Source organism: Arvicola amphibius, chromosome 10 (assembly GCF_903992535.2).
Source record: "Arvicola amphibius chromosome 10, mArvAmp1.2, whole genome shotgun sequence".
NCBI classification, from domain to species: Eukaryota; Metazoa; Chordata; class Mammalia; order Rodentia; family Cricetidae; genus Arvicola; species Arvicola amphibius.
In genome coordinates, this window is record NC_052056.1 from 112,883,065 (window position 1) to 112,905,200 (window position 22,136).

Here is a 22,136-nt window from a genome sequence, read left to right on the forward strand (position 1 = left end):
TTAGGTCACATGTAAGCTGTAAGAATCTTACCTTGGTAAACCTTAGGCATTAATTTTACCTACTGATCACTTGATTATGAAAAAAGAAAAAAAATGTCTTGGCTGTATTAATACCAGTGAGGACCGAGTGTGCACTATGGGGCAAGGGCAGTTTGAAAAAAAAAAAAAAAAAAAAAGCTTTTCTTTAGTGCCCTGCTTCATTTTCGAACTGCACTCAAGGCAGTAATCTTTCCCTCTGAGGTGTCCCCCACAGCATCTACAGTGCCCCACACGCAGCTTCCTTGGAGAATCAGAAAGCAACTACATTTCCCCTCTAATTTCTGTTAATACAAACCCAAACTGGGGCTTTTTAAACTTCAGAAGTATTGACAAAGGCTAGACAAGTGCACATAAAGACAGCAATTAAGATAAACTTCCATATTGGAATGGAGAATATAGAGTATTGGGTAATTAACAGTTTAGTGCTCAGTATTAGAAAGTTAATGCTCCTTGGCAAGAGGATAAGTAAAGAGGATTTCATAGGAATATCAAAAGATCTATATGAAGAACTGTAATTTCTAGTGGCAGAGATGACATGTATCCAGAAGTTCTGATGTTCAGTGTTCAATTGGATCTCAGGGACTACCACCACAGCATCAGAGCAAAAGACAAAACGACCAGAAATGGCAGTGGATACTCAAGTCTAAGAGCTAGCTAAACTTAACTCCAAATTTTACCATTATCTCTATAAAATAAATTAGTAAAATTGAGCTAAATATTGCAGACAACCAAGCTCTCTGTTCCTTCTATTAAAGCAATTCCATAATATACTTATAATACACCATAGTTGGACAGCAGTTCTATGATGTCATTTCCCAAGGAGCTTCCAAGTGCCTTCATCGTAAAAGGTCCATGTTAAGAAAAACACTTCTGTCAAATCAAGGTCCAAGCTATTTATCATGGCAACATTCCAAATAACAGTAAGTCAAGGTAACTCCAAATTTAAGGAAATAAGATAGCATTAATAATCACTTAAATATACTTATTATTTAAGAAAGTATCCATCTCAAGGTTTCTTGAATTTTAGAGAGTTTCATAATCATTTCGTGCACAGTAAAATTAGATGCAATCTTTTGTTGTGTTATCAGCTGACTTGATCTAAGCTAAGCATTCACACTTAATTGACTTACTCTTACAAAGCCCCAGGGAAAGGCAGCTCTGAGTCTGTTCACCATAAGCAACTAAAAATTACAAATAGAAATTTTTATTTTGTCTTAAATATGATTAGAGGCCTGCAATGTGTTGTAAAAAGTATGAATTTTATTTTTTTTACAAAATATAATGGGTGGTTTAAATTATATTTAAATGTTGACAAACCATGCCTCCAATAAATATACTTACCTTGACAAAGATTTGCTGATTGTCTCCACAACTCAGGGAAGCAAGCTGCACACAACTGATGCAGATCTTTTTAACCCAGTAGGATTTTAGGAAGCAGAGGCAGTTTCTTTCAAATGCTGCTCAGTAGTTAAGAGATGTTTGTCTGCTGCAAGCACTTGCCTACTTTTAATCTCAACAGGCTCCAGTGTTGATCCTACATTTTTTTTTTTTCACTTTAAGGGAAAATGGCCATTATGGTCCGGGTGAAATAAGTGATTATCTCATCTATATGTGCCTCCAAGAGGCATCCAATGTGTGCTCCCTTCCATGATGCCCGGGCACACTCCGTAATGTGTTCCCCATCAGTGGAAGCCGCTCCCTAAGACACCTCAGATGCCTGTGCATTATGCCCGTAACTACTGACGGCCACACCTACTCCCTTGCTTTCACAACTTCAGCTCTGCGATGTAGAGAAAGATTCTACAGTTTTATGGGAAGAAAGGTCAGAGTATATCCAGCCCTTCTCATTTGCTTCTGCTTTCTCAGCGTGTCCCAGCTTCTCGATGTGAGGGCATTGGTGCTTACCTCATATTGGCTAACAGTTCTCAAACAATTTTCTTTAGGGAGGCATAGTCGCTGGGGTTACCAGGGGTTCTTGGTTCTGGTTTCAAACAGCATTGTCATTATTTCTACAAATAAAACTGTAAAAGGAAACCAGGCACTTCAACACTGGAACTACTTCATTTTGGGGTTGTTCCTTATTCTTGGCAGCATTTTTCTATTTTCAGTTTGGAAAGGACACATTATGTTTTCAGTCAACTACTGCGATTTCCCAGCCGTTGCTCTCCGAAGGTTCGTATGCTGAGCTAGCCCATTCATTTGGGTCTAAAATCAAACAGAGCATCCCATCAGTTACTAAGTAAAGCAGAAAGTACTGCCGTACTACAGATGTATAATGATTCTTTAAAAAAAAAAAAAAAAAAAAAAAAAAAAAAAAAAACAAAAAAAAAAAAACAGAGCCAGCATCAATTTTAGTGGGAAATATATGTAAAAGGCAAGCTTGGGTTATACCCCACACTCCAGTGGGAACCTATCTCCATATAGGAGGATGTAAGTTGAATTAACAAACTACAATTTGACAGTGGCATTTTGCAAGCTTGACTGACAGCTTCCTCCTCCAAAGAGTGAGGAAGAAGGAGAGGGGAAGAGAGAGAGAGAGTGATAGAAAAAGGCACGGGACGGGAGGGGGGAAAGGGGGTGTCTACTTTCTCAGCAACACAGTTCAAGCCTAATGGTTCAAACTTACTTTCAGTGGTGAGTCAGTCCTGAAGAAAAAGCTCCTCACACTCAAGCAAGAAGCCACCTGACGATTGTTGGAATGACACCTCTTTCCCTCTAGCACTCCACAGAGCTCCTGGAGGACCCTCAATTCTTCCTGTGCTCATTACCCAAAATGTCTCCTACATATTGTGCACACCTTACTCTTAGACTTCTGATTATTTATGTCGCAGTCCTGAGGAGCTGTGAACTGAAAAGAGAGTGACAAGTGGAAATTAAAAACCCCAACCTGGCAATCAACACAGTATGCAAAGCGCCAGGTTGGAACTCTGCAACTTGGACTGCGCGGGGGCTGGGTGGTCACAGGCCTTTCTGGGCCTGACTAGTCAGTCTCCAGCGCAGGAGCCAATCGGCCACAGGCCCAGTCGTTGCCATGGCTCCTCTGTGTGCAGGAGTCTCATTTATGTGTCGTGTGCCCGCCCCCAGGAGCCAATTGGTGGCCCTCTAAGGCGTTGCCATGGCCACACTGTCTGTTAGGAACGCAAATGCTCAGAGCCACGAGTCTGCACTAGGCTGCCTCAGCCTGGAGCTCATGAGGGACCTGGCTCTAGGCTCCAGATGACACTGAGACCTCATTATATGAACTCCCGCCATGAACCGAAAGAAGCTGCAGAAGTTGACGGACACCTTAACTAAAAGTTGCAAGCATTGTAAGTAAGAACCGAAAGCTGAAGTACTCATGACTTCCGGGCCACGTTTCTTTCCTACCTAGTGTCTCCTTCCTGCTTCCACCACAAGGTCCCCTCCACACTACTCCTCAAGAGAAATCCCTTTCTGGGGTATCAGCTCCTCCTTGAGTCCCTGGATCTTTAGAACTAGGTCGCAAGCTCCCGCGCACAAACGCTAAATTCAGACTCTCTTTATTTGCTTTTATGTTAAAGAAGTGAGATGCTGTGTGCTTGGGAGGCATGTGACTTTAACTTTACACAGGTTGAAAAAGTTCTAGAAAAACTCTAGAATCAAGAAAGTAGCAGAGCCAATGTATAGCACCTTAACCTACTTTCTAGCTCTTTCTACAGCAAATGAACCTGTGAGGGCTAGGCTCTGGGAGTTTACTAATGAGCTCCGTAAGGGAACACAGGCATCCACTCCTGGAAACCTTTAAGAAAGACACTCGAAGCTCTCTCTACTAATGTTCTGTTTGAAACCTGCATTGCTGAGCAAATTCAAAATAGTAAGGAATCTGTCCCCAGTTTCAGACACTCACTTCCAACTGTTAGTGGGGTCCAAAGGTGAAGGGAATCCTCCCAGGGGCCAGACACCAGAGCACTGTACTCAGGCTGAAAATCGGAGTTGCTCTCGGCGTAAGAAGCCATGTGTGGATGTGGTTGGGATGAGGGCACTGCTGTCTGGTGTGTGAACTTAGAAACTGTGTGATGATTGAAAACCTATTGGTCACTTGAGGAAAACAGGAGAGGTCCCTATAGTCAAACTCTCTCTGCTGAACAAAGGTGTAGAAAAGAACCCAATGGAGCCCCAAGAGGTCAACGCTAGACACAAATGTTTCTTTTACATCACTGGTGTCTGATATGATGTGTGAGAAATAATGCCATGGGGGTAGTACCAGAACTGAAAATTAGGATATACTGTTACACTGTATAAAAAAAAGTCTCAGAAAAAGGAATCCAGCCAGTTAAGGTGTTTATTAATTTTATAGAGATTGTATTTTTTTGTAGTTTTCCTGCAACGCTTTCATCTCTGGGAGAATACCTGGTATTTCTAAAATGAGTGCGGACATTTCTGACAAATACACATTAATGCCTGGCACACACAGTGCTCAACTGATTGAGTCTGTGCAGTAAGTTCACAATGCTTAACGAGCAAACCCTGGGGACAATTCAGAAATAAGTGGTCTTCCTTTTGTGTTTTATTTGCAGTACTGAGGACTAAGCACGTTACACAAGCAATCTACCACTGAGCTAAACCCTAAACTCTTGAGTATAGATTTTAAATTATCAGTAAAAACATGTCTGAGAAATAAAACTCTTGATTTTTTTATTTTAAATAATTTTTATATAAATCCTAGAAACTTTAATTATTAGGGACAAGTAAGTGGTATGTGCAAACAGATACAGCTCATGGACATTGTGATGATTGAAAACGTCTCTAAATGGCAGACGATGACACAGAGAATGAAGGACACATTGGGTTGAACTGGAGAACAAAAGGGTTTTAGGTGGGCAGCTAGTGAACCTACCAGCTACAGATGAGAACTTCTGGGTCCGTGTAGCAACCCTGGAAAGATGAACAGCCAAATGGGATTTCCCTAAACTTCATGTAATATGTGGAGAATTCGGGGGGGGGGGGGCAGGAAGGTAATACGGGGGAGGGGAAAGGAAGGGAAAAAAGTTAAATACTGCTAAGAATGTTTGAAAAAGTCACAGGAAAAGATTATCTTATGAACATACCTTAACTGTTTAATAAATATATGTATACCTATATATGTACACACACAAACGCACATGAGTTATGGTACATGCGGTAAGGGTGCATCCCCATCCCCAAGAGCCATGCACTATCTAACACAGTGGCAGGGATGGGAAACCTCCCCTCCAGTTATTGGTCAGGGGGATATGCGAGATTCCCGTGACAGAAATAGAATATAGCCTTTGCCTTTAACTGCCTTCTAGAACTTGACTGTGAGATTCTATTGCTGAAGACACCACACACTCAGGCCCAAAATTTGTAGAAATTGAGATGGAGCTGACCTAGAAGCCTTCTCCCTGAGGACTAGCTCCTAAAATATCTTAAAAGTGATCTTTAAGCTGCGTAGGAAAGGAGCTATGAGTAGTCCTACCCAGAAACCCTGTAAGCCAGGACAAGGACAGGACCTCCGTGAAATCCCCAATGCTGCAATCGTGGCTTGGGGTCAACCACAAGCTTTTTAATTGAATTTATGGTCTACTGAATAAGAGAGAATTCATGTCTGGTACTGGAGCTGCCAGTTTCCTAAACCAGTATAATTTCTAACTGTACTCTAAATAGTTACTCTTAGAGCCACAGATAAATGTAGCTCTCTCTCTCTCTCTCTCTCTCTCTCTCTCTCTCTCTCTCTCTCTCTCTCTCTCTCTCTCTCTCTCTCTCTCTCCCCTATAGAACCTATGGAGACTATTTCAGAGATCCTCAACTTTTAATAATAGTGACTTTGCAACACAACCCTTACTTTAAGGCTCAGGGAAAATCACAGAAAAGGGAGCAGAAAGCTTTGAAGAGACAGAAGACCAGGATGCCTGCTACTAGATAGTACGATTAGACATGACCAGGAAAAGGCAGTCATAAAATATCAACAACATCATTTGGTGAACAAGATCAGCATATAACAACATCAGTTTACGTGCCATGTACAGAGGAAATGGGTCCCACTCATAGATTAAAAAAAAAAAAAAAGACAGGTGTTTAATGGCTGCTGAGAGAAGAAGAATCAGTTTTATCCAGGGACCAGGGATCACTTTCTATATAGGTTCTCCAATCCCCAGGAGGTCAGTGCTAGACACATGCACAAGTCTATTCAGTGGCTGTGTATGCATATGTGTATATTTGTGTGTGTGTGCATGTGTGTGTGTGTGTGCAAACAATAAAAAAGAAAAGGTCATGAATTTGGAAGGGAGTGGAAGTCATGAGAGGGGAGGAGGTAAGGGGAACAGGGAGAGACAGCAGTGATATAGAGGCAGTGCTCACATACAAGGCAATCAAAAGGTTTTAAACATCAGCAAGAAACTTTCAATCTCAGTCATAGATGAGGCTGCTGTCCCTAAGTGGCTTTTGTCTTGAGATGGAAACCCGGCCCATCAGCATCTGCAGTTGTTGGCACAGTCCTTCCCCAGCCACAAACAGTTCTGCATTTTTAGAGCTTTTCACACTCATGTATCATGGTTTTATATTTTAGATTTAACATTTTGACGGTTTTATATGTATGGTTCTTGGCATTAGGTTCAGAAGACTTCTCTTTTCCATGGGCTGAAGGTGAAGTTCAAGATGTCTGCTATGAGAGATACTGAGCACTATGTATCCATGATTTTCCTTGTACACAAATAGCTACCCTATTTTAAGTTATAAATGAGACACACTTAGATAGTAGGTTAGCGCTACAAACAATAAAATATTACAACAATACTCTGTAATAAAAGTTGGTATTTTTTTATTTCATCATTATTCTTGCACTATAGGAGGTGAAGTGAGACTTCCCACAGGAGGAGACCCTGTACATGCACAATGTCATGCAACTGTTATGACGGAACTGTGATTTTTCCCTAGTAAACCCTGTACCAACTAAACACTAACTCCCCACTATGAATTTGACAAGAGCAGATACATTATATAAGCAGAGCCATACTTTACCTTCTGGTTAATACCCACTTAGGTCCATAAACATGCTTCTTCAGTGTCCCTGTATTTCAAAAGAAATTAGAAAAAAATTGTAATGGAAAAAAGGATTTCTTTTCTGCTTGGACAAGTCCAGGGGTGGGGTTATCTAACTTTCCTCCCAGCCTGCCTTTATACAGCTTTCAGTGTGCAGAAATCCAGGAGCCTGAGATACAAGTAAACACATCTGTGAGACAGGGGACCTAGGCCCAGTTGTCTGTTGTCCCTGTTACGGAGATATATATTCACCCACTTGTAGGAAAGAAACAGAAAGGCATCTCGGGGATTTTGTTTGGGGCCTAAGAATTCTTTATCCCTAGGACCATCTCTGCACTAAGCCCCTCTCTGTGCTAGGTCATCTTTGTACTAGGTCATCTCTGTACTAGGTCCAGATCTCTGTGCTAGGTTCATCATCTCTGTGCTAGGTCCATCTCTGTACTAGGTCCATCTCTGTAATAGGTCTATCTCTGTGTTAGGTCCATCTCTGTGCTTGGACATTTCTGTGCTAGGTCCATCTCTGTAGCATGTCTATGATCTCTATGCTACGTCTATCTCTGTACCATGTCTATCACCTCTGTGCTAGGTCCATCCCGATACTAGGTCCATATCTCTCTGTACTAGGCCCATCTCTGTATTAAGTCCCTATCTATTTTTACTAGGTCCATCTCTGTGCTAGGTCCATCTCGCTCTGGTACTAGGCTCATCTCTGTAGCAGATCTATCATCTCTGTGCTAGGTCCATCTTGCTCTGGTACTAGGTTCATCTCTGTAGTAGGTCCATCATCTCTGTGCTAGGTCCATCTCTGTGCAAAGTGTAGGGCAGAAGTATATTGTATGTTTTCTTTGAAAGTCAGCTTCAAGCTCTGAATCTTGCATGCCTTTTAAAGACATTCATTTTGCAGATGAGAAGCAGGTCTGATAGTGAATTGAGAGGCAGAAGTGGTTCCCTTTTCATTACGTTTTCCAACGTGTGGCATCAACATGAGGACATGGATATACTTTCTTCCTTCAGTTTTTCACTTAATGCCAATGTGTCTTGTAGTAACCTTTAAAAGCCAGTATTACAGGGAGTGGCTATATTTAACCACTCATCGATCACTGAACATTGTTTGCTCCTTTTGACTTTTCTGAATGATGTCACTGGTGCATAGGTACATGGCTGAGTCCCTGCTCTCAGTTCTCTCTCTCTCTCTCTCTCTCTCTCTCTCTCTCTCTCTCTCTCTCTCTCTCTCTCTCTCTCTCTCTCTCGTTTCTGTGTGTGTGTGTGTGTGTGTGTGTATCTGTGATCACTGGATCATTGGATCACACTGTGTCACATGCTGTTTTCCACAATAATTGGCAGCTCATTTAAAAATCTTAATCATTGTATTATTTTATACTATTTACTCATTCTTTTTTCATTTTCCCAAGTTTTAAGTTTTCTCTTAAAATGTGATTCTTAAAACCAGGAACCACCTTCTGTCTGTTGTGGCATGTAGGACAGGGTACAATTTCTCTACGTTCTCTGACACACAAACATTGTCTTTATGTATGAAAGTATTCACGTATTTTTTCCAGTTTTAAATAAAACTTTCCCCATCTCCCACTCATATTTCACATTTAAATTCACTTACGTACTTTTGGTAAACTATATTTTCAAATGTTTTATTTGCTATTGTTGATGCTGCTGCTGGTGTTGCTGCTGCTTTGTGTGTGTGTGAGAGAGAGATAGAGAGATAGAGAAGAGAGGAGAGAGAGAGAGAGAAAGGAGAGAGCGAGAATTAAATTAAAAAGAAATCTTTCTGCAAAAGTAATCTGGAAGAGTTTCTTGTTAATGTTCACACAACTTGGAGAAGAATCATGCTGGTTGGTAGAATATGCTTTAAATTCCTTTATTAGAAAATTTCAAGGTTCTGCCTTATAAATTTATTAAGTCTAAACTGAAATGAAAATGATTACACGGATATTTAGGAGCCTAAATTTCCAGGGAAATGCTTGTTTGTAACTGCCATAAACACCTGCCATCAAACACCGGTTGTTGCCAGCTGTCTGAAACAATACACCTGCGACTTGCCCTCTTGTCTGCACTTGTGAAGTCTCGACTCTGACACCACAGTCATTTAGACCACATGACCGCTGTCTTCTTTCATTCTAACTGTGATGGAATCTATTTCTATTTGGCATTTGGCTCCAGAATGAGTAATTTGCCCTTCTGTTAGTGGATAACGTAACTTTGGCATCATCTTCCTTTAGCTCTAAGGCTCAGAATATGGGAGACTTGAAAATGGCAACCAAGTATTAGATGCTTTTGATTTTGAACACATAAGCGCATTAATGCAATATTTGAGTACTTAAAATTTTAAAGCATGCTTTTGTTATGTGTCCATTTTGATCTTTTACAGTTAATAAATCTGAAGTGAACTGCCTTATAACGCTTTTCTATAACTTGGTGGGAGATGTAGCAGAAAGGCCAGGGGTAGTCATTGGACTAGATCGTAATGCATTTCGGAACATCCTGCATGTGACATTTGGAATGACAGATGACATGATTATGGACAGAGGTAAGATACACATATGATGGGAACTGTCAAATTCAACTGTAATTAACAACGGTTTAAGTTTGGTTATGCTCTTTGGAGGAATCTTGTGTTCTACATTCCCAATTACATTTGAATGTATTAGTTTTAGTGACATATATATTATATATATAAAATTGTTCTTATTGAACTATATATTTTTATCTGTTCCCCTCCTTTTCTCTCCCCTCCCCTTCTGCCCTCTCCCATGGTCCCATGTTCCCAAATTACTCAGGAGACTTTGTCTTTGTCTACTTTCCATGTACATTGGACCCATATATATCTAAAAGGTTTTCTGGGATTGTGATTGTAGGCGGGTTTTTTTTTTTTTTGCTTTATTTCTAAAAGTCACTTATAAGTGAGTACATATGATAATTGTCTTTCTGGGTCTGGGTTACCTCACTCAATATGATGTTCTCTAGATCCATCCATTTGCCTGCAAATTTCAAGATGTCGTTATTTCATTCTGTTGGGTAGTACTCCATTGTGTAAATGTACCATATTTTCCTTATCCATTCTTCAGTTGAGGGGCATTTAGGTTGTTTCCATGTTCTGGCTATGACAAACAAAGCTGCTATGAACATAACTGAGTACATGTCCTTGTGGTATGATTGAGCAGCCTTTGGGTCTATACCCAAAAGTAATATTGCTGGGTCTTAAGGTAAGTTATTTCCTGATTTTCTGAGAAATTGCCACACTGATGTCCAAAGGACTGTACCAGCTTTGCATTCCCACCAGCAATGCAGAAGTGTTCCCTTTACCCCACAACCTCTCCAGCATAAGTTGTCATCAGTGTTTTTGATCTTGGCCATTCTTACAGGTGTAAGATGGAATCTCAGAGTTGTTTTGATTTGCATTTTTCTGATGGCTAAAGATGTTGAGCATTTACTTAAGTGTCTTTCAACCATTTTAGATTACTGTGTTGATAGTTCTCTCTTTAGGTCTGTTCCCCATTTTTATTGGATTATTTGTTCTTTTGATGACCAACTTTTTGAGTTCTTTGTGTATTTAGGAGATCAGCCCTCTGTCCCATGTGGGGTTGGTGAAGATCTCTTCCCATTCTGTAGGCCGCCATTTTATCTTGTTGACCTTGTTCTTTACTTTACAGAAGCTTTGTAGTTTCAGGAGATTCCATTTACTAATTGTTGCTCTCAGTGCCTGTGCTGCCGGGGTTATATTTAGGAAGTGGTCTCCTGTGACAATGCATTCAAGTGTACTTCCCACTTTCTCTTCTATGAGGTTCAGTGTGGTTGGTTTTAGGCTGAGGTCTTTGTTCCATTAGGACTTGAGTTTTGTGCATGGGTCTAGATATGGATCTATTTTTATTCTTCTACATGTTGATATCCAGTTATGCCAGCATCATTTGCTGAATATGATTTCCTTTTTATATTTTATATTTTTTCCTATTTTGTCAAAAATCAGGTGTTCATAGGTGTGTGGATTGATATCTGGGTCCTCGATTTGGTACCAATGTCTTCCTCTCTGTTTTTATGCCAATACCAGATTGTTTTTAGTACTGTAGCTCTGTAGTAGAGTTTGAAGTCAGGGATTGTGATGCCACCAGAAGTTCCTTTATTGTACAGGATTGTTTTGGCTATCCTGGACTTTTTGGTTTTCCATATGAAGTTGAATATTGTTCTTTCAAGGTCTGTGAAGAATTTTGCTGGGATTTTGATGGGCATTGCATTGAATTTATAGATTGCTTTTGGTAAGATTGCCATTTTTACTATGTTAATTCTACCTAACCAAGAACATGGGAGATCTTTCCATTTTCTGGTGTCGTCTTCAATTTTTTTCTTCAAAGACTTCAAGTTCTTACCATACAGGTCTTCCAGCTGTTTGGTTAGAGTTATTCAAAGATATTTTATATTATTTGTGGCTATTGTGAAGGGCAATATTTTTCTGATTTCTTTCTCAGCATCTTTACATCTGTGTAAAGGAGGGCTACTGATTTTTTCGAATTACTCTTGTATCCTGCTACACTACTGGAGGTGTTTATGAGCTGTAGAAGTTCCTTTGTAGAATTTTTGGGGCCCCTTATGTAAACTGTCATATCATCAGCAAATAGTGAGTGTTTGACTTCTTTTCTGATTTGTATTCTCTTGATCTACTTTTGTTGTCTTATTATTCTAGCTAAAACCTCAAGTACTATGTTGAATATATATGGAGAGAGTGATCAACCTTGTCTTGTTCCTGATTTTAGTGGGATCTCTCTGAGTTTCTCTCCATTTAGTTTGAAATTGGCGGTTGACTTGACGTATATTGCCTTTATTATGTTTAGGTATGTTCCTTGTATCCCCCTGCTCTCTCTAAGACCTTATCATGAAGGGATGTTGTATTTTGTTAAAGGCTTTTTTAGCAGCTAATAAGATGATCATGTGGGGTTTTTTTTCAGTTTGTTTATATGGTGGATTACATTGACAGATATTTGTATGTTGAACCATACCTGCATTGCTGGGATGAAGCTGACTTGATCATGGTGGATGAATTTGTGATGTGTTCTTGAATTTGGTTTGTCAGTATTTAAGTATTTTTGCATAAATGTTCAGGAGGGAGAATGGTCTGTAATTCTCTTTCTTAGTATGTCTTTGTGTGGTTTTGGGTATCAGGCTAATTGTAGTCTCATTAAAAGAGTTTGACAGTGTTCTTTCTGTTTTAATTTTGTGGAACAATTTGAGGAGTATTAATGTTAGTTCTTCTTTGAAAATCTTGTAGAATTCTGCCCTGAAACCATCTGGTCCTGGGCTTTTTTTGGGGGGAGGATACTTTTGATGACTGCTTCTATTTCTTTAGCATTTATAGGTCTGTTTTATTTGTTTATTTGGTCTTGATTTAATTTTGGCAAGTGATCCAGAAAATTGTCCGTTTCCTTTAAGTTTTCCAGTTTTTGTGGAGTACAAGTTTTCAAAGTATGATTTGATGATTCTCTAAATTTCTTCCTAGTCTGTTGTTATGCCCCCCTTTTCATTTCTGATTTAGTTAATTTGGATTTTCTCTCTGCCTTTTGGTTAGTTTGGATTCTCTCTCTGCCTTTTGGTTAGTTTGGATAAAGGTTTTTCTATTTTGTTGATTTTCTCGAAGAACCAACTCTTTGTCTCATTGATTCTTTGTATTGTTTTCTTTGTTTCTATTTTGTTGATTTCAGTCCTCAATTTGATTATTCCCTGCTGTCTAGTCCTGGGTGAGTTTGCTTCTTTCTGTTCTAGAGTTTTCAGGTGTTCTGTCAACTCACTAGTGTGGGATTTTTCCAGCTTCTTTATGTAGGTATTTATTGCTATGAACTTTCCTTCTAACAATGATTTCATGGTGTCCCATAAATTTAGGTATCTTGTGTGGTCATTTTCATTGTATTTTAGGAAGATTTTCATTTCTTCCTTTATTTCTTCCTTAACCCATTGACTATTGAAGTCATTTGAATGTATTTTAATCTTCCAAAATGTTTGGAGAAGGAATGAGTCTCCTATTCCTTTTGTTGTTTAGAAAGAGAACATAACTAGTTTCCATACTTCATATAAAAAGCCCCATTGTGTTCTATTTCTACCTAAATTTTCTTACAGGCTGGAGTATACTACATAATTTTTAAGATGCACACCTACCACGTAACACGTAATTGCTTGCCCTGAAGAATAAAAACATAAAATTATTTTTATTAAGAAGGTTAAATATCAAATGACTAGTATGTTTAATATGACAGTCTATTATTATTTCATCCAACACAAATGCTACATTGTGTCTTTTTTAGTATTTCGAGGTTTTGATAAAGACAATGATGGCTGTGTCAGTGTATCTGAGTGGATTCATGGATTATCACTGTTTCTTCGAGGGACTTTAGAAGAAAAAATGAAATGTAAGCCTGCAGATGAACTGCTAGTTTATACATTATGATAAACATAGCAAAAGCTTTTTAAATCACCGTCTCCAACCCACCAGTGAAGTGGGTTCCGGTAGGTTGGTGAATCCTCACCGGCCTTTTATGAAGCAAATTAAGTCAATAAAGACTGTGATTAAGAAGCAAAATCAAACCATTAAGGAGCAGCATGAAAGGAAGCAGCCCAGGTGGTAATCTACATTCTAACCATGCACCGATACATTCACATTCTAGTTTACGATGCTCAATAACAAATATTAAGCTAGAAAACCTAATTTAAATTGTCTACTTTTTAAATAATTCTCAACTAATGGAGTCATACTTCATTTAATAAAGTTAATGCAAACACACAATTGCTTTTCCATGTGTCCGGTCAGTAAAGCTCATGTCATTGCTCCTGGGAGTTTCTTTTCACAGTCTGCTAAAGAAGCATGGAAAGAGGGTGGGGCTATTTCCCTAGTGTGCACCATCATTGCCGTGAAAGTCAACTAGCATCAAGTTTGCAGCCCTGTAGTGCAACAATAAGATTTGCCTCCACCCTGACTGCTTTGTCAGAAGAAAATGACGCCTTAGTGACAATTTCAAATATACAAACACACAAAACACATACTATATATTATATATGTGATATATATATATAAATATATAATTTTTTAGATTGCTTTGAAGTGTTCGATCTGAATGGGGATGGCTTCATTTCAAAGGAGGAGATGTTCCACATGCTGAAGAACAGCCTTCTCAAGCAGCCCTCTGAAGAAGACCCTGATGAAGGGATCAAAGATTTGGTTGAAATTACGCTTAAGAAAATGGTAAGTATGAGTAACTTAAAAGTTTTATATTCAAGCTTATAGGCAACATGTGGGATAGAAGTAAGAACCCAATGACGATGATTTCCAGCATTCTGCTTAGTTAAATAAAAGTTGTCTTGTTAGGGGAATATTCTCTTTGAGCTGCAGGGGTGGGACGGTGACAGAGCACTTGCCTAGCATGTGAGAGGCTCTTGATTCCATGCTCAGTGACAACCTGCCCTCCACACACTACAAAGCTTTATTTTTCAATGTCCCACCCTAATCTCTCACTCTCCTCCCACCACCTGACTGTGAAAAAGAGGGTGTCTTTGCAGCAAAAGTGTCATGTTCTCACTGACCCAGGCTGCTCACCTCTCAGGACCAAGACCATGACGGGAAGCTGTCCTTTGCGGACTATGAGAAAGCTGTGAGAGAAGAGACTCTCCTGCTGGAAGCCTTTGGGCCATGCCTGCCTGATCCAAAGGTACCAATATTCCTTTTCTAAAAAAATCAAAACCCAGTTTGCAACAGCCAACCCAGAACTTCTCAGCTTAGTGTATGGTAGTCAGAAGAATAAGAGCATAGAAAGACCCCCTCCCCAGAAATGACAATTCATCTCAGGCTACTGTAACAGCCCACTAGTATGTTTTCTTCATTCTTAAATGCATTAATCGATGTCAGAAAGAATGAATAAGGAACAATGTGTGCCAGAAACCCAGAGAAAAGGCTTAGCGGCTTCACTGGAGGACAAAAAGCAACATGAGAATCGTTGCACAACATTAGGATAAGTATTATATTGTTATAACAACATTTAATGATTTGCATATTGCTTTTACTATGGCAGGCAGTGTCTCATATAATCCAGTTTATAGATAAGGAGCCAAACTCAGAGGATTAATGCATTTTATCAAAACTAACTTGACTAATTAGTGGCATGCCAGGATGGATATGCTGATGCTCCTGACCATAGAGAGCTACGTAAAGTATGGTGACAGGTAGGAGAGAGAACATCCACGCCATCTAGACCATAAGAAGACAGTGAGGCTTATCTGAAGAACCAGGTTTCAAAGGAAAAACAGTCAGGCAAAAATTCAGAAGTAATCCAGGCAAAGGAAATGGCATGTTAATGAAAGAAATGGAGGAAGGCGGGGAGCATGAAGTGTGTTACAGGAGAGCCTCACTTGGACTTTGTTAGATATAAAGTCAGAAGTGCCTCCACAGCCTGCATTCTGGACAATGGTAAGGATGTGTTGGGGTTTGAACAGACAATTAATGCATTTTATGAATATCCCCATCCTCTGAGCTCTAGTTTGTAAGGTATTGTCCTTTCCATGGAGGAAGTGGTCCAATGTAGTCAACCTGCCAGCAGGGCACTGGCTGATCACCCTGGGAATAATGCTATGTTGGGGACTCAGGTTGGTCTTTGCTGCTGGCAGATTTGTTCTCAGCTGCAGCTGTAGCCAGGTCACTCCTGGAGAGTGGAAATCCATGTTGTTGACCCCATGCATAACTCCCATCTCTGCCACCATAGCCATTTTGTTTATGGGCCCATTTGGCAATGGCAAAAATGGCTGGGAAAAGAGGCCGACTGGCCACATAATATGTCATCATGTCTACTTGATTATTAAACTCTTCCTCAGCTGAAGCCAGCATCTTGATGAGGATATACCAGGGAAACAAGTATCTTCACATCCTGGGTGAAGCATCTATAGACATCTATAGACATCTATAGACATACTTCTTCCCCAGATGTCTTCCTCACCATTTTCCAATCACACTCTTTCCAAGTCTCTGGCCATCTGATTCTTTGGCTATGGCCCATGAAGCAGTGAACACTAACACATCTAGCCATTTATCCTTCCAAACAAAATGCGTGAACATGTGTTACCTGAACTCCCTGTACCAGTGTCTGTTAGAATTCTCATACACAGGGATTCTAATTCTGCAGCTGTTTACTTTTAGGTTGTACCTGTATGCCATCAACAAACTAGGCCCTAGTTTCTTCTTCAGTCAACTGCTCCTAGGGCTTTCTGCCTGAATCTACAGGTGCATGCTTGGGAGTAGACGGCACTGTAACAAGAGTAGAAAGCACAGGCTTTGGAGCAACTTCTTTATGTAACTTGCTTGTACCTGCAGGACCTGCTCAGTCTGATCATGTATATACCACTTCTGGTCCCTAATGGACTGCTGCTGTGCACAGCCTACTTTATGGTTTTGTGGGTTAGATAATACCCAGATTGTGATGGGCAGCTCAGGTCACAGGGTTAACTTGATGACCCACTGCCCAATGGCCAGTTTCCACTAAGGCTCAATAGCAGCAGGTCGAGAGCTGTCCCTCAAACAGAGAGTAGTTGTCTACAGATGATGGTAGGAGCCTTCCTACAAAATTGCAAAGGTCTTCTCTGTGACTCACCCCTAGGGGCATGCTAAAGGCTACAAACAGTATCAGTATCTGCCACTGACACCTCAAGTACCATTGGGATGCTAGATCATATGCTTCAGATGGTAGCACAGACTGTATAGCAACCCAGACCTATTGAGGAGCCTTCTCTGTTCCAGGACCCACTCAACGCTAACAGATTTTCAAGTCACTTGGTATATATGCTTGAGTAACACATCCAAGTGAAGACTGTTCTCTCTCCGGAATCCAAATAGACCCTCTAAAGTTGGGCTTCGTTTTTGGTGGTGGAGGCAGTCACATGCAATAACTTATCCTTAACCTCTAAAGAAATACCTCTACATGTCCCATACTACTGCACTGCTAAACATTTCACTGAGGTAGAAAGCCGTTGAATTTTTGTTGGATTTACTTCTCATTCTCTGATGTGCATATATGTCTTCAATAAGTCCAAAGTGGTTGCTACCTCCTGTTCACTTGGTCCAGTTCACATATATGTTCACCTATGTCATTAATATAGTCGACCAGTGTCACATTTTGTGGAAGAGACAAGTGATCAAGGTCTCTTCAAACTAAGTTTTGGCACAGAGCTGGAGCGTTGATATATCTTTGAAGTAAAAGTAAAGGTATGCTGTTGGTCTTGCCAACTGAAAGCAAAAGGCCTTTGATCCTCTTTATGGTCAGGTACTAAGAAAATGGCACTCGCTAAAGCATTAGCTGCACACCAGGAGATGTGCTAATCTGCTCAAGTAAAGACACCACGTCTGACAAAGCGACTGCATCAGGAGTCACTAGCCATTCAAGTTTTTGATAATCAACTGTCATTCTCCATAAACCATCTGTCTTTTGTCCTGGCCAGATAGGAGAGTTAAGGGAAGAAGTAAACTACTACCCCTGCATCTTAGTCCTTAATGGTGGCACTAACTTCTGAAGTTCATGAGATGCAATACTGTCTTCTGCACTTTGTCCCTGGTAGAGGCAACTCCAATGGCTTCCATTTGGAATTTCCATCCATAATAACCCTCACTTCACAGGTCAGAGAACCACTGTGAGAATTCTACCAGTGTTAAAGTATTTCTAGCTCAATTATACATTCTGGAACTGGGAAATAACTACAGAATGAGTTTGGGGATGTACTAGACCTATTGTGAGTTGTACTTCAGTCAAAACTCCATTAATCATCTAACCTCCATAAACCTATAACTGTAACATGTGGGGGCCTGCTTGTTGGGGTTTATGTCCCGCCCAGTACCCCACAGCCGACGAGCCCCAAAGAAAATCACACAGAGATCTCCATAAGTTATAAAACTGATTGGTCCATTAGCTCAGGTTACTTATTAGCTCTTGTAGCTTATATTAACCCATTATTGTTATCTATGTTAGCCACATGGCTCGGTACCTTTCTCAGCGGGCAGCTCGCATCCTGCTTCTTTGGTGATCTGGGCTAGAATAGCAGAGGGAGCTTCCTGCTTCACAGAATACTCCTGTTCTCTTTTGTTCCACCTCTACTTCCTGACTGGTTTTCCCGCCTATACTTCCTGCCTGGCCAATCAGTGTTTATTCAAAATATGATTGACAGAATACAGACAATTCTCCCACACCATATAACAATTGGCCACATTGCTTTGTGAGCTCTCCCAGAATCAGTATCAATTCAGAACTAGTACCTAATACACCCTTGAAAGTCTAATTGTCTCCTTTTTCCCAGTATAAAAAGGTCATAGGTCCCTCTGAGGAAGCACTTGAGAAAGGCTAACAGTAAAACTCTTACGTATTTTAACAAAAACCCAGCTATTCCTTCATTCAAGGGGTTCTGTGTCTACAAACTGGCTCTTCTGGAAAGTGGTTCACAGGCCTCTTGCCACAATCTGATATAATCTTTCTTTCATTTGTTTGAAACATTTTCTTGGTATACAGCTCAAATAAAACTGCAGTGGACTTCTTATCTGTCTTATGACTGAAAACATCATGACCAATTAACCAGTCTCAAAGATCCATACAATCTATTCCATTATAAACATCAGTTTGCCCATGCTACTCATCATAGAACAGGCATTACTGACATTGCTTTGCCTAGGCTGCCAATTACAATTAACTAAAATCACTTCTTTTGGTGATTCAATGCTGCCTGCTTTCAGGTTCAATTAAACCCATTACATTTAAATGTATCCAACTAAGCAGCAGTCTCTGACCCCAAGGTCTGGCACAAGGAAAGGGGTGAACACAAGCCTGTTAGAATGGGTTAGTGCCCCTCCCATCATTTTGCATCTTATAGCAAGGGTTAGTGAAGGCCATATCTTCTGGGATTTCCTATGGTAGAGGATTAGATTTTACACAGCATGCCCACTCAAGCATGGCGATTTCCCTGAGTATTTAAATTCCTTCGTCAATACTAAGTCAAGGGATATCAGACATCTCAGACTCCTTTTCAGAAGACCATCTTTGACAAATCTTTGGGCAACTATTCAGTCATGCTGTTGACACTTTTGTTGTTGTTGTTGTTGTTGTTTTTGTTCTTAACTCAGTGAGCTTCCATATTAAACCTAGGATCTCCACTCAGTGCTGTTATCAATAAATTCAGCTTTATCTTGTTCTATGTTCCTTTCACCGTTATCCCATACCTGTAAAATCCAGTCTCATAGATATTCACCAGACATCTGATTGAATGAATTGGTAAACTCACTAAGCTCTTTAGTAGTGTAGCACACATCTCATGAACTACACTTTTTATCTCCCATTTGACAGCCTTAAGTCTGGTCATATAGGTCTAGAGGTATTAGTGGGCCCTGGATGATATCAGTATTGTCTTGCCTGATATTTCCTTCAGGGAAAGTCACTGTTGGGTTAACATACAATAAAGTACTGATTTCCTTGTGTGGAACATCATGGCCGATTGACCAATATCAACGATCCATACAAGCTATTCCACCATAAAAATCAGTTTGCCCATGCTACTCATTATAGAATAGGCATTACAGACATTACTATGCCTATGCTGACAATTACAATAGCTAAAATCACCGTGTTTGGTGGTTCAATGCTCCGTACTTTTAGGCTCAATTAAACCGATCACGTTTAAATTCATCCAATTGAGCAGCAGTGTCTCTGATCCCAAGGTCAGGGGTCTGGAGAATGGCACATCTTATGATAAGGGTGAAGAGATTTCTTCCTCAGAGGAAATAAATCCTTGGGCATCTGAGGTGCCAAAGTTCTCAGCATCGGTATGCTACTTCCATACATCACCATATCAAGTTATAGAATCCCATTCTTCAACAATTAATGGCTCTACTATAAACCCCAACACTTCCATGTCTGGAACTTGAATTTTCCCTGTAATTCAGCCTAGCCAAGCTTACAATGAGGGCTTTGGTTTGATTTTCTTCAGCTTGAGCTCCATGGCTGCTGGAGAAAAGATGATCTCCAGGGCATATTTAGAAACCTTTTGACTGTTTATACACATTTGGAGGCACTCAATTTTATCCCTGATTGTTGACCTTCACCATATTTTGAGATGCTAGAAGTTGGTTAATTTTATCACATAACTCATTCTTTCCCTGGGTCAATTTATCAACGAACGTTAAGAGTAACTAGTCAGCATCATTATCCTTATTTTTCCACAAATTGTCAGAAGTTTAATATACAGAGTCACTAAATTCTTTGTTTCTCACAATATGCAAATCAGGATAATCAAATGAATTTCTTTCAATAAGTTTATTAAAGAATTTACACTGAGTTTTCAGAGCTCTCCAAGCTCCTAGCAAAGGCTTCAGTAACTGTAGGTGTTAGCAAATTGGAAAGTCTATTCCAGGTACTTAAATAATACATCCTTATACTTCTGTTGCTCTAGAATCACTACTGGCAGCAAAATCTGTACTAACCAGGGTTCTCTGGAGAAACAGAACTGACTGAATGTATATGGTATTTACCAGAGTGGTCCAGCTATCTAACAATGACTGTCCCCTAAGGAAAGTCCAAGAACCCAATTGTTGTTTAGTTCACAAGACTGGATGCCTCGACTGGCCTTCAATGCTCATTATGATCCCAAAGAAATAGGCTCAAATCTCAGTGGAGCTATCAACTGGCCAGGGAGAGTAGGAGTAAGTGGGTAAAGAGCTAGTGTCCCCTTCTTCCATGGCCTTTATGTAGGCCACCACCAGAAAGTGTGATCCAGATTTAAGATGGCTTTCCCACCTCAAATAATCCAAACAAGAAAAAGCTCTTACCCAACAGCTTGGTTTTTAGTTAATATCAGATATAATCAAGGCAATAAGGAACAATAGCTATCATGCCCACCTTCCCTACGAGCCTGTCTCTACAGACTTTAGAGAGATACATGGAGCACTTTGTTTTGTTCTGTCTCTTTTTAATGTCTATGCTAAGTTAAGCACTTTTATCTTACAGAGCCAGATGGAATTTGAAGCCCAGGTATTCAAAGACCCGCATGATTTCCATGATATATGATTTCCTAAATGTATTGGTTTGAGTAAGTACAGAAGGAGCCATTGAAGTTCATCTGTTCTTCTCGGCCCAGGAGATGCTGTGGGGAGATTCGCATCATTTGTGTGTGTTTTAGTTCAGGCCTTCTTCAGATATGCTGGGTTTGGGCAATACATGTTGACACTGCAAAACCTAATTTTACCACATGAACTCTGTTAAGACACATACCTGTCATAAACCTCCAGATTAATCAAAGCAATGAACAAATTACATAGACATCACTTATGGGTACAAATAGTCTTCATGTCGAAATAGTTCGAGTGTACACTGAAATATTGTTGAAACTACAGAGTTTCCTTCATAGCAATACATGATAAGGATGGTACTCAGAGACTAGGAACATGGCAGGCACTAGGGGCTACAGTAACACGAAGGTCAGGGGAGCCTGTCTGTTGTGCTTTCTTCTATGAGGCTTTACTTCAACAGCTAATAGGCATTGGAGGGCAAAGATTTTGTCATACACACCATCATGGCCACCACAGCAGTTAGCGTTTTGCATGTAATGGTCCCTCAATAAATACTTCAGATTGGATTAGAAAACAGCAAAGTTCCATACGATTACTTTTTGTCCATGAGCAGAGAGGTCTTCTCTGTCCATGGGCCCAGGTTTCTGCTAATTTCTGGATGAACAGAGAGGTCTGTGCTCTCCATGGGCCCAGCTTTCAATCAGTCTCTAGAGGCACATTCAGCTCCTTCTTTGCCGTCAGATGCCAGGATCCTCTCTGCTACGTCCAGTGTCACACCACGCTAGCCTGGCTGTAGTCCCTTTACCACCTCCGTATGTAATGTAGTGCCATGGTTGCACACTGCCTGAATTTCCAGTGCACAACCTATTACAAGAATCACGTCATAATGGTACCTGCCAGCTATGAGATCTCAAAAGTTCCTGTGGGGACGGTGGCCATCGTGTGGTACTGAAAGAACTCTCCTCCCAGGTCTCCTAAGCTCCTATGCCCCTTGGGACTCACAGGA

General features: G+C 40.3%; 1 protein-coding gene across 1 annotated transcript; it reads left to right on the forward strand.

Annotated features, from left to right (window-relative positions):
* The first annotated feature begins 3,289 nt into the window (after positions 1-3,289).
* On the forward strand, positions 3,290-21,128 carry Efcab1 (EF-hand calcium binding domain 1). The gene is made up of 6 exons (XM_038346631.1): positions 3,290-3,347; positions 9,440-9,598; positions 13,356-13,460; positions 14,139-14,290; positions 14,649-14,753; positions 21,069-21,128. The coding sequence occupies exons 1-6, from the start codon at positions 3,290-3,292 to the stop codon at positions 21,126-21,128; spliced, it is 639 nt and encodes a 212-aa protein (XP_038202559.1).
* The last annotated feature ends 1,008 nt before the right edge of the window (positions 21,129-22,136 follow it).

Bases quoted from the DNA above. Each gene is read 5' to 3' on its own strand.
- Efcab1 (XM_038346631.1), top strand. From the start codon at position 3,290: ATGAACCGAAAGAAGCTGCAGAAGTTGACGGACACCTTAACTAAAAGT. The intron at 9,599-13,355 runs GTAAGATACACA...TGTCTTTTTTAG, and splicing joins TGACATGATTATGGACAGAG to TATTTCGAGGTTTTGATAAA. The intron at 14,291-14,648 runs GTAAGTATGAGT...CTCACCTCTCAG, and splicing joins AAATTACGCTTAAGAAAATG to GACCAAGACCATGACGGGAA.